The sequence below is a fragment of the Phoenix dactylifera genome, chromosome 2 (assembly GCF_009389715.1).
Source record: "Phoenix dactylifera cultivar Barhee BC4 chromosome 2, palm_55x_up_171113_PBpolish2nd_filt_p, whole genome shotgun sequence".
Taxonomy (NCBI): domain Eukaryota; kingdom Viridiplantae; phylum Streptophyta; class Magnoliopsida; order Arecales; family Arecaceae; genus Phoenix; species Phoenix dactylifera.
In genome coordinates this window covers 28,938,962-28,951,034 of record NC_052393.1, presented here as the reverse complement: position 1 = coordinate 28,951,034, position 12,073 = coordinate 28,938,962, and the positions used below count along the sequence as shown (strand labels likewise).

At 40.1% G+C, this 12,073-nt stretch overlaps 1 protein-coding gene across 2 annotated transcripts; it reads right to left on the bottom strand.

The window, feature by feature from the left end:
* Window positions 1–1,529: 1,529 nt before the first annotated feature.
* LOC103718749 (rop guanine nucleotide exchange factor 14-like) lies at window positions 1,530–7,891 on the bottom strand. Of its 2 annotated transcripts, XM_008807698.4 has the most exons (9): window positions 7,697–7,891; window positions 7,551–7,613; window positions 7,064–7,156; window positions 4,424–4,840; window positions 3,526–3,680; window positions 3,363–3,437; window positions 2,919–3,194; window positions 2,413–2,760; window positions 1,530–2,129 (listed from the first exon to the last, which is right to left on the bottom strand). In XM_008807698.4, exons 3-9 carry the CDS (start codon window positions 7,128–7,130, stop codon window positions 1,806–1,808), a joined length of 1,662 nt encoding a protein of 553 aa, XP_008805920.1. In that variant the 5' UTR covers window positions 7,131–7,156; window positions 7,551–7,613; window positions 7,697–7,891; the 3' UTR covers window positions 1,530–1,805. The 2 variants fall into 2 exon arrangements, with proteins under 2 accessions (XP_008805920.1, XP_038979823.1); XM_039123895.1 differs by lacking the exons at window positions 7,064–7,156; window positions 7,551–7,613; window positions 7,697–7,891 and adding an exon at window positions 4,949–6,668.
* Window positions 7,892–12,073: the final 4,182 nt, after the last annotated feature.

The following is a 12,073-nucleotide window of genomic DNA, read 5'->3' as shown; positions in this document are numbered from 1 at the left end:
CTGGTTCACCAATGATTATAAAACGTATAGTACTTTTGTTTGTTTTTTTTAAAAATAGTAATTTTTTTAATAATTTTGTACAAATAAATTTTATTTTATATTTTTATTTCAATGCATGCTTATTTTAAAATACATATAAACATATACCAATTTAGTTCACTTATTCCAATAAAAAAAAGAGCATGCAATCAAAATTGATGAACATACAAAGATAAGAAATTGGCGCACGGAGGCACACACATAATTTTCCAATAAAATTTTAAAAAATATATACTTTTTGGAGTCAGAAAAATTAATTTTTTAGTGAAAAAAGTAAAATAGAATATGTTTTATACATAGTTTATTTTCATTATAACGATAAATAGGTTGTTTTGGTATGACCTCCGCGTGGACGTAGAGTCAGCCGAGTGGGTGCAGGTCCAGGTGGAGTTGGAGGGTTAACTTGACCGTACCATGGAGCCATTCCACCACTCGTCCACCGGGAGATTTCTTCCGGATTACTCGCCGTCGAAAAGAACAAAAAATCTTATTAAAAATCCCAACATCATTATCTTACATCTCGAAACCAATGAAACGTACTGAGTAACCTGGGCCGTTGGATGGAGATCAGATCTATTTCATAAAAGTACTGTCAATCCCACCAAACACACGAGCGGACCAGCGAGTCGCCGTGTACTCGCATCCCGTCTGACTAAGATCAGGAGCTCCACGAGGGCGGCAGCGGGAGGGGGCGGGCAACGAGCTGGCACCACGTAGGCCCCCTTGGGTGTGGAGCCCACGGGGCTATGGATTTGGCTGTCGCCGCACGTGTAAACGTATTGAACACGTGAAGCCTTTCAGTGGATGGGGACAGCGCGGGCTCCTCAAGCAACCTGATATCACAACCAGGGACAGGGAGGGATGCGGCTGTCTTGGATATCTCAAGCCAATTAATGAAACTGGATACGCCAGTTGACGGTTGCTGAACGTTTGAACTCTTCTCCTAATTAGATGTCCGGCTTGAGATACGCGATTGAAGACAAATTGCACCCAGTTGGCACAATTGATCGCAATAAAGAGCCGTTCGGATGCTAGGCTCCCTTGTGGATGTAGATATATTTTTGCATTGGATGAAAAATCGAGCAGTATGTGTTGCTTAAAAATCATACAACAAATTCCAATAGCTTCATTGTATGCAGCACAATACTATCTGACATACAGATGTATTTGCTGAGGGAGGTGGTAGATATTACCTGTGATTTGGAAAATGGCATAAATCTACACATTCCAATGGGATTGTGATGTGCAGGCCAGGCCAACTGCCTTAGAGACGCTATCAAATAACTGAAACTATTTGCATGCAGCTGCCCCCAAGTTCACTCTTTTATCGGTTGGAAGCAAGGAGCAGAGAATGATCCTCTTGGAACTACTCTAATTCAGTAACTTCTGAGAATTTTTTTCCTCGTTTTGTTCTAACCATGGAGACGCTATTTTTTCTTAGCACAGAAAATTCTAATTTCTTCAGATGCCTCGCCTCACAAGCTCTGGACTCCCAACTAATTTAGACATTAGGATCTTATCATATAGAATGTACAGATGAGAATTTTCAACCACACAGCATTGACTGAAATTGACTGCAGTACATATCTTTCTAAAAGTGGGTCATTCTACAGAGACTGCAATACCTCAAACTCTCTTCCTCTATATAGTGATCACCTTACAAATTCCGTCGGCTGTGAGGCCGTCTCCCTGCTGAAGGAGAGCTTGAAAGCGGGGTGCTTACACAAACTTCCCTTCCATAGCACCAAGCTGTACTTCTAAATGGGCTAGCCTCGACCACCATTACTGCTTTTTCCCTTGTCATCTAAGAAAGGTTCCTCCTCCATGATCTTACTTTCATTGTCTTTGCTATACCGCCCGTCTACCATGTTCATTTGCTCAATGAGAGAGCGCTTGATATGACCAGGTGGAGTTTCAGTGATCCCAGCAAGATATACATCAGAGGTGAAATCGAACTTGAGAGTGGCAATGGGAGTAGTGGGCTTCTTCAAGTCATCCTCCTGCAAGATATCTCCTATTCTTGACAGCATACTGAATGCCAGGCCTACAAGAACCCTGGAATAAGCTTCAACAATGGAATGCCCAACATCCTACACAACAGAATGGAGCAGAGCAAGTGATTTTATGGATCCTGGTATAAAACTAATCACTGCAAAAGAATCCAAATGCAGGCTGACAAGCCTTACATACAAAATTAGATTTCTTTAAACAGCAAAAAACAGAGCAGGGACATAGATGAAACAAACTGTATAGAGTACTCTTGGCTAAACACATCCACTTAACATCATATTCATAGCCTTTTATGATTGTAACAGAAAATCGTATAGGAAAGGTCCTCCTGAGAGAACCAAAATGCAAAAATGATGATCTCACCTTGTTGTATTTCACCTTGGTGACATCAATAAAGGATTGTGGAAGGTTTGGAAATCTGATCTTCAGAATTTGCAGTAGTGCTTCAGCTCTTTCTAAATATACTGCCGTCTTTTCAAGTTCCGACCCATAATCTCTCCCAAAGTACCATGGGTACCGCATTGGCGATCTCTTGCTTGTTTCTTCAGACATTTTCTGCTTCCATGCAAACACTGCACCCTCTAATCGGTTCACAGTCTCAAGGACTTTGTGTTCACTTTTCAAACTGAGAGAAAGCAGGACTTCCTCAACTGAAATGGATTCCACAGCTACAACTTGGTAGATACCTTCACCCAAGCTAGCCTTCCCTGACTGCAAAAGTACAATTTTACAGGCTTGTACAAGGCTGAAAATGAATTCAAATTAAATCATATTCTCATGCAGATTAAGGTTTGTCATGCCAGAAAGTATTGATTAGAATCAGGTATGAATAATTTGGAAGGAACAGATGGTTGTAGGTGGCTGCTTGCCTTTGTAAGGGCATCTTGGATAGCATCTGGAATGGGCATTTGGTGCAGGACCTGTTCATTGATTGATTTGGCAGCCTTGAGGACTTGGTGAACAATCTTCCCCAGGAAACCAAGCCTTCTTCTTTGAGAAGGGGATAGTCCGCTATCAGGGACCCGAGGAGATGGGAGCCACCATTTCTTGCTCAGCCTAACACCACCACATCCGCTCCGCCCTTCAGTTCTGCTACCATCTTCCACATACCAAAACTCCGTTTCCACCATCGAATCTAATACTTCCTGCAGGAATTCATTTTTCATCGGCCAGCATATGAACTAGTGAAAGTAGAATTAAAAGAAAATTATGTTTAAGAATAACAAAGACATCAGTTACAATGCAAACCATCCAATTATTTCTTATCATTGCTTGATTAATTTGTACTTCAAACAGTAAAATTGTTAACATACAATTAGCATTGAATCTAGCTTTTGAAGAGCAGGAAGGATCATATGAACATCCGAACGAGCTTTGGGGGTCATTATCTGCAATGCAATAGAAAAATAGGATGAAAGACCCTTGCTCTTGAATGGAAAAATTCCTGTAGCGATACTTCATTTACCAAACCCATACCTCTAACATCTGGCCATTAGTGCCATATTGCTTTGCAGGAACTAGCTCAACCATGTAGTTGGTAGGGGAGAGCAACCAGTCCATTTCCCTACGCCACCTGTTTTTTCTTTCTTCAGATAAAGGTTCCAATTTCCACAACTCCCCAAAAACTGATGCTGAAAATGAGATGGATGTTAAGCAAAACCAGAACTACATTAAGTCATTAGCAAGCAAAGTAGCTGGCACATCATAAACAAATAAGACAAAGTTGAAGACTACACTATCAAGCTAACTTTATTAGCCAATAAGATAGGTTTTTAATATATGGAAAATTGTAGCTTTTACTTTACTGTATTATTTAAAATATATGACTTGGACCAAATTTTCTTAGTATCCTGCCAGTTGACATGTTCTATGCAGATATATAAAATTAAAAAAAAAGCATTTCTTGTTTTTCATGAACAAGCTTTTATGCAAAATGAGTGAACTGCACAAAAAAATGGTTATTGAATTCTGAAGTTGTATCGACTTGATCTTGTAACTATAACAAATTGGACAGACACTGATATCATGGAGAAAATGTCATTAGATTTCTTACACAGTGACCATTATTAAAATATAGCAGTCCACAGATTGTGTGCTAATCTGCAGAATGTCCAAAGCCCCTAACTTTTCATACTGTTCATACTTAAAATGGCTGATTTAATAACAATGGTATCAATCAACACAAGTCTTATTATGGTTTCCAAACAGAATGCTAGCACTACTGCTAATCTTAATTTTCATGCTTGGAATCATTCTTAATGCTCGCCTTTAAATCATCCAGATGTACGATGAATCTTTCTAGAAAGAAAGCTATATTTTAAGAGGAAAATTAAAACATGTGAAAGTAGTAATATGAAGGATCTATCAATAATACCTGAGAGATTTGTTATGGCATTAGACAATGCAAGAGCAGTGCTGATCCCTTTGGTCCCACCTGACACATCTTCTCCAAGCAATAGCTTTGCAAACCTCTCCTTCATAGCCTCGACGTCCGAGACATCCATATTGTAAGTAACTGAAGCCTTTCCTTTGACACCGAGATGATGGAGGCTGTGGAAGGCATCCCATTCCCCAAGAGCTTGCTCCTCCTCCTGCTTGCTTGACATCAGGCATTGAGAGGAGAAGGAGGAGCCCATGGCATCTTTGCTAGAAGAGCAGCTTGAGGCATCCTCATCGAGGGAGTCAACGGTAGCACAGCCATCAGCTCGACTCATGCCGCTGCTGCCAGTCTCATTATCGTAGGAGCAACTGTTGATGATGCAACTCTCAAGGCCGCTATATGTCATCACCCCTGCATGAACGGAATTTTCTTCTTAATGCATTGTTCCTAGTAAAATTGTTTGGTATCAGCTCTCAAGACAAGTTTAAAGCAACTAAGGACACCAATGTTGGGCCTCACCTGCTGCCGATTCACCAAGAATCCCAGCCCTTGATTTTTCAAGGCCGCTGCAAGAATTGGCCCACCGAGCCCAGGCCATGGAATCACAAGATTTATGCTCTTTTGGAAAGTCTGGGCATAATCTAATCATTGCTAAAAGCTAACTATTCCCAATTTGACAAGTTCTAGAAACCCTGTTACATACTATTTTTTCAAGAATAAATATGGAGGCACGAATGTTCCCAGTTGAGCTTGGGACCTCTCCCCAGTTGAAGTGCTGAGCAGAGAGGCGCCGACAAACAGACTGAAGCCCCGTTATCCAGTTACTAGTTATCAAAGAGCCAACATCTTTTACCAAATTAAGCAAAGGTAATTATTGTCTAAGAGAATTGCCACTTTATTTTTATAGAGTTGGAACAATTGAATAGATCTCTAACATGACAAGGTCGGTGACCTCTTCCATACATTCTTCTGCAAGAATTAGTTCTACTGCTTCTTGTTGATTCCGAAACGGTTCGAGTGCTGCAAGTTTGCAGCAGCACAACCATCTATCATTGATTTTGGTCATGGTTAAGAATAGTAATCGACGGGTCAGGTCAGGTCAGATTCAGATGAGTTAGGTATATTTATGTGTATGTCCTCTATGGCTGTACCCAGTTCCCAGACTGAAACTGGCAGAATAGCATGACCTGTAACCGACAGCATGTTAGAGCTGTTGACATTCAGTTGCTTGACCACACTCACCATCAAAATTGATACCACTCCAAGCTCTACTGATTGCATTTGATTCATATCATTTTGCGTAGATCTTCGACCGCTGTTTAGCATAAAATATATAGAGCATTTAAAAAGTCCAAGAAAGGACGCAATCCCAAGAAACTTATGACAATCAGATATGGGACCAGCAGCAAAAAACGTAGTTAGGAAGAAAAGGAACAATATCATCATCCATCTGAAGGCGACAAGACTAATAATGACCCAGCCAACAGGTTGATGCATAAGCAAGATGGGATAAAAATTGCAGACGACCATGCATAAATGAAGTGTCTTCATTCATATGTGGGCCATTATGAAGCACAGAAATGTTTGTGCTCTAAAGCCTGGATTGAAGAGGACTTGCGTGGTCCGACATGACCGATCACATGATCTGCTGGCCACCGCGCACTAGTTGCTAACAAGTGGAACTGCGGGCCACCCAGGAGCAACTCATGATCACGTACCATTCGACCACAGCACCAGATCTAAAGATTTTATAGGCCATCAGGCCACCTACTCTAATCCACATCATTTAAACAAACCCCAACGGATAAATTCCACCGCGTCCCCAGTCTTTCCGTTTCAGCTGCAGTGCGCACCGCATCAGCCACGTGAAACCCCGCAGGGGGGACGATAAGAACCTCGAGCTCGTTCACATTTGAAATGACTCTTGTATTAAATGGGAACGCTACCACCTAGAAGTATCACGATATTCTGATAAGAACCTAGTAGTAGACTTTACAAACATGAATTTGGATTCCATGACTTCAGCTAGTAACTGAACTTATTTAATTGACGGCTAGCCAAACTTTACAGAAGTCTAACTGCTAGTCAGAAAAATATACATATACGTATACGAATATCTTAGCTTATAGTAATGGACCTGAACCAATGCATGGACCGGACCAGACTCAGGTGTCAGCCTTGCGTGCCAGCATTTGGTGCTATTAAATAGTCGCGGTTTAAATGGTGGGCGTGAGTCCGCACCATATCGTGCCGTGTCGCACGGCCGCCATTTATTGAGATCTCTCAGATCTCCTCCGATCCCTTCGCTCCCACCAGCCAGAGCAGGTGGGCAGCTCAGAACAGCAGACAGGCGATGCTCAACATCCGAAACGCGGCAGGTACCCAATGGAGAAATCCTCCTTTATTTTGGTTTTTTTTTCCTTTTCTCCAAATGGAAATTGCTTTTGGTAATTCAAATCCATGGATGCATCATAACCATCCTCTGCTTTCCGTTAAATAAATAATACTGGACTGAAAATAAAGCTCGAGAAGGAGGTAACGACGCGGTGTAAACAAAATTTAAAGGCATATCTATTCTTCTTTTTCTGAAGAAAGAAATAAATGGACGGTAGATCAAGGGTGAAGATGACATACTCTCTTGCTCCTCGAAATCCAGGCTGAAGTCTTTGGTTCGACGGCGACAGCAGACTAATCTCCTCATGTTTGAATAATTAAAAATTAAGACCGCTGCGGGAAAAAGCGATGCGATCTCGGGTCACACATCAGTCAGGAAAACAAAACAAAAAAAGCAACAGAAAGAAATTCTGAATTTAAAAACGATGGATGGAAGCTTTTTTGACAAAAAAAAGGAAATCCGGAGAAAAGGCCACTATATTAAAAAGTTGAAAAGCCTTTTTGCTCAGGAAAAAAAAAAGGAAAAAAGGAGAAAGAGGATCCGTAAAATAGATCCGTCTTTTCTCTTTAGATTAATTCGGAGCAACCCAGAGAAAGAGGCAGAAATACTACTTCGGCGAAATGTTGGGATTTTTTTTTTTTCCAAACAGTTCGGAATTTCACAAAGAAGTAATTTCTTCGTGAAGATTCTAAAAATGGAGTCCGGATTGGTGAGACAGAGAGAGACCTTATTTTGGGGGCAGAAGAACTTGCGCGGTTCCGCTTGCAAGATCTCAAATGGCTACCGGATCTGCCAAAAAAGAAATCCAGGAAATGAGGGTGAGAGACGAAGTTGGTTGTAGAGAAAAGATTCAGGAATGCAGAGGAAGTTACCTGATAGTTTCCAGGAGTCAGCATTTCCATCGAAAAGAGAGGAATGATGAGAGAGAGAGAGAGAGGGAGAGAGGAAGAAGAAGAAGAAGAAGAGTAGAGGGAAGTGGAGAAAGAGGACCCGATTTGGGGTTGGAGAAATAGAGCCCCACCACCAACGCCGGTTACTGTTATGCAACCGTCCCAGAAACGGAGGCTCCTCCCTCCTCGCAACCTAGCGCAAGCTTATAAATGCACCCATTATTTTCTATTCTTTTCTTCCTTTTGGAAAGACTTGTGCTAGATCCGAGGCCGTTGGATTTAAAATGGATTCAGATCCCAAAGCATGGCCCTCTGTGCATTACAGCAAAAAAGGATAAAGAAAACTCCGTCAACCCTCCGATCACCGCTCCACGCGCTCGGGTTGTATCTTTTATGCGAAAGAAGGATTTCCCTTCCTTCCCGCGAATTCACCGTTGGATCATCCATCGGTCCCCTCTCCGGATGGCGTTGAGATCTGTGCAACGGATGATCCAGCGGTGGCTTCGCTCGAAGGACGGGGAATCCTTCTTTCGCCCAAAATTTACAACCGTGCCCCCAGCCCGACGGCTGACCGAATTACGAAATGCATGCCGTGCTTTGTCCGGAAGCGAATGTTTTCACCGTCTACCCCGAGCCCCAAAATAACGGCTCCGTTATATTTAAACGGGCTCCGTTAAATTTGAGTCACAAAAAGAAACCGCCGTGCTATTATATTTATATTAAATGGTAGCTAATGACCCTTATATATCACTTTGGCTATTTATCCATATGAATTAATATTTTATACTTAAATATCTTTGTTCGCTAAACAATTAAGTTCAATTAAAATAATGAATTACAGATTATTTATCATGCCGTTGCACTGTTAACATGAATATAATAGTTAATTTGTAATTTATTCTTCTGAAAATATACAAATTCATCTACGAGAATATTACAGTGTTCGTTGTAATGATCAATGACAGTGGTTGTAAACGTAGCATACTACCATCTATTCTCAAATAGACTTAGCCCCAAAATGGAAGAATCCAGGCTGTTACCACCGCAAATAACACATTTGAAAAGATTCACTGTATCAAAATATTAGGAATCTTAAACTCTCGTGAGCATGAATCGGTACCAATTTTATTTTAGAACTCCTTTGTTTTGCGAGGAGGGAGAGGAAAAAAAAAGCCAAAGTAAAAAAATAAAAATATACTTTATATTTGATTAGAATTTTTAAAAAAATAAAAAAAACTTTTCTATTGCTTAGTATATTTATTTTTTAAAATTACAGTTAAATTTTTAGATAAAATAAAATAAAATTTTTTATTAAAATATAATATTATATATATATTGACATATAAATTATTTTGGAATATATTATTTTTTATGATTAAATAAATATAAAAAAATTAAAAAAAATTATACATTTAGGTATCAACTTTTGGGTGAGCAAAAAAATTAAAAACAAAGATACTAAGGAGAGGGGGAGGAGCGGCGGGTGGCCGTGCCTCGAGACCCGAGAGCAATGCGTGTGAACCTGCGACACGATACGCCAACTCCGACGTCGACGAGTTATAATAATACTGTTTGGTAGTGATTTTGAAAGGCTTCTTCCTCGGTAAAAAATTTTGAAATTTTTTTGAAACCCAAAAACGAGGCTGCTGCCGGTCCGTTCCGCTGCATGAACACCAACCGCACTTCCTTATTTATTATTATTCCCAGTAAGTAAAACGGCATTAATGACAACATAATCAGAGCATTAATAGATCGTCACCATTTCAAACAGGGCTCTGTTGGAATGAGAGACAAGGAGAGAGAGAGAGAGAGTGAGAGAGGGGTGCCTCTAATTTAACTTGGGACAACATGAGAAAAAAATGGTCTTTAGAGGCAAAACATGTATATCTTAATGCAGCGGAACAGTAGGTTAGTAGGTTAGATAGTCTCGTTATATGGTTAATTATTTTGGAGAGATTTTGTGGCAAGGAGAGAGAGAGTGAGAGAGGGGTGCCTCTAATTTAACTTGGGACAACATGAGAAAAAAATGGTCTTTGGAGGCAAAACATGTATATCGTAATGCAGCGGAACAGTAGGTTAGATAGTTTCGTTATATGGTTAATTATTTTGGAGAGATTTTGTGGCTATGAGAGAGGATTGCTTGGTGCATTACAGAACTCGTCATTTTTTAATTTTTTGAAATATATTCATACTTCATATACATATATATATACATATATATATATATATATATATATATATATATATATATATATATATATATATATATATATATATGTCATGAGAAAGGATGGGTGACAGGATCCCTAGATATCCCACTAGACTTTTGGGTGACCGGCCTGGGACTGAGATATCACACTAGGGTGGGAATAATCAGGCGGAGCCCCACCATGAGCCGGACCCAGCTGCATGTGATTTATCTTAGTGGAGACTTCCATTTGCCTCCCTCTTTTCTTGGTACAAAGCAGAGCAAGCGCCAAAGGAAAAAGATAACAGTTACAGAGCTATTACAATACAGCCACACCTTTTACATGAACCTTTTTGAGCTACATCCCGATCAAATCTAAGGTTTAAAATAACAGTATTTACAACTGGTTTTCGGGTTCCCTCTTCCTAGGATGGAGCTTGGATATACCTTTAGTCCTCTTAGTAGGCACCGAAAGAGAGAAGTACGTGTGATATATATCTTACTTCTTAATAGTATTTTGACAGATAATCGTGGAGAGGGAAATTAAAGTATCATGGTCATAGAATTTGATAGACAAAATCTAACATAACATATTCTTACCTCATTTAATAATACCATATATAAATAATTATCAATAGTAGGTAATATAAATTTATAATTATATTATATTATGCTCTTTAAATATATCTAGTCCAAGGCTCCCGAGTTCGTTGGCGGACAACCTAGGGTTTGGGTTGTCCTCTACCATGCACAAGAATGATTATTCTTTCGTGGCATCATCTATTGGACGTACTTCATACAGATCTCAAAGCACTTCAAGCATTTTCATTCATCCATCTACACAGATCTCGAAGTTATTATTCTGCGATGTGTGTGACAAACTACATCTACTAAAAAAGTAAAATGTGACAGGATGATTGGGAGGCCCAGCCTCATTGGGCCAGCCTGTTGATTCGGCCCGGCGCCAACTGAAGGCCCAAAGGCCCTCTTTCCATTCAGAATCGGGCAGAGCCCTCGTGAACTATGGCGGCGGAGGAGTCCTCCTCCACCATGGATTCTATCGGAGGATAGGATAAGCGTAGTCTAGACTTCCATTTAAGCCATCGACCCTTCCTAGTTCATCCTCACCAAAAGATCCTCGCATATGCCGCCGTCTTTTTCTCTTTTTCTTCCTTGAATGCCCACAGCCTAAGCTCTTTGTGCTCGTCGGAAATCACAACCAAGCCTTGTAGAGATTAGAGGTACCATGCTCTTTAATTACTTATTTATTTAGCATGCCTCCATTTTTTGGTGTTATGTTGCTTACTAGGCTAGCTAGTGTAGCTCATTATTTTTTCTTTTTTTTTCTATTTTTTAGATCCCGAATCTTGCTTGAGACTTGGAGGAGTGTGCTAGATCTTCTGAAGATATTGAAGTTCTAATTTAGCTTAGATTAGTTAGAACAATTTATTTGATTTGAATTAGTTAGCATATTTTAACTTATGCCTCTTTACAACAATTGATATGAAAATAATTTTATTTAGATTTTGACTAAATCAAATTTCGAGAATCGAAAAATTATTATTATTATTATTTTATAATATTATGACTTGATTTGTAGTCTTGCATGCTCGGATTTAGGCGTGACAAGGACGGTATCGTTTAAAAGTTGATCGCCCTTTAGCAGCAGCGTTGGTGGTGGCTGCCTTGCAAATGTCGTATTCTGGGAAGCACAGTCACTCCCTGCGGAGGCTGGCGCTGCGGCTGCAAACCGCATCGTTTGATCTTTGCCCCTTCTTCCTTCTATATTTGTGGTACCACCTCCCAAGTGTCCTCTTAGACCACCATTTTCTGTACATCCTTGCTGTTTTCCTTGTTCTATCTTAAAGTTTGGCCTGTGACACCCGGAAGAGGATGGATCTTTGTTGGCTGAAAGGAATCTCTAGGCACCAAGGGGCTGTAACAAAAGGTAATTTTTTTAAAAAAACAGCACCAGGTGTCATTCTCACTACAACAGAGAGGAGATAAGGGCATGTCCTTCTTGCACTAGAAAAGGATTCCATAGCCCAAGGATCTTGGCATATATTACTCCATAGCCCCTACGCAGAGAGATGGATATGGTTTAAAGATCAAAAAAGGTGGCATGAATGATTCAATTTGCAGGGAGTAGTTAGCATGAATGATTCAGTTTG

What these genes read in the sequence shown, in the direction of transcription:
- LOC103718749 (XM_039123895.1), bottom strand. Translation starts at nt 5,078, where the DNA reads ATGATTAGATTATGCCCAGACTTTCCAAAAGAGCATAAATCTTGTGAT. An exon ending in TGCCATAACAAATCTCTCAG is followed by an intron (nt 3,681 to 4,423) that starts GTATTATTGATA and finishes TCTCATTTTCAG; the next exon opens with CATCAGTTTTTGGGGAGTTG. An exon ending in CCAAGGTGAAATACAACAAG is followed by an intron (nt 2,130 to 2,412) that starts GTGAGATCATCA and finishes TCTGTTGTGTAG; the next exon opens with GATGTTGGGCATTCCATTGT.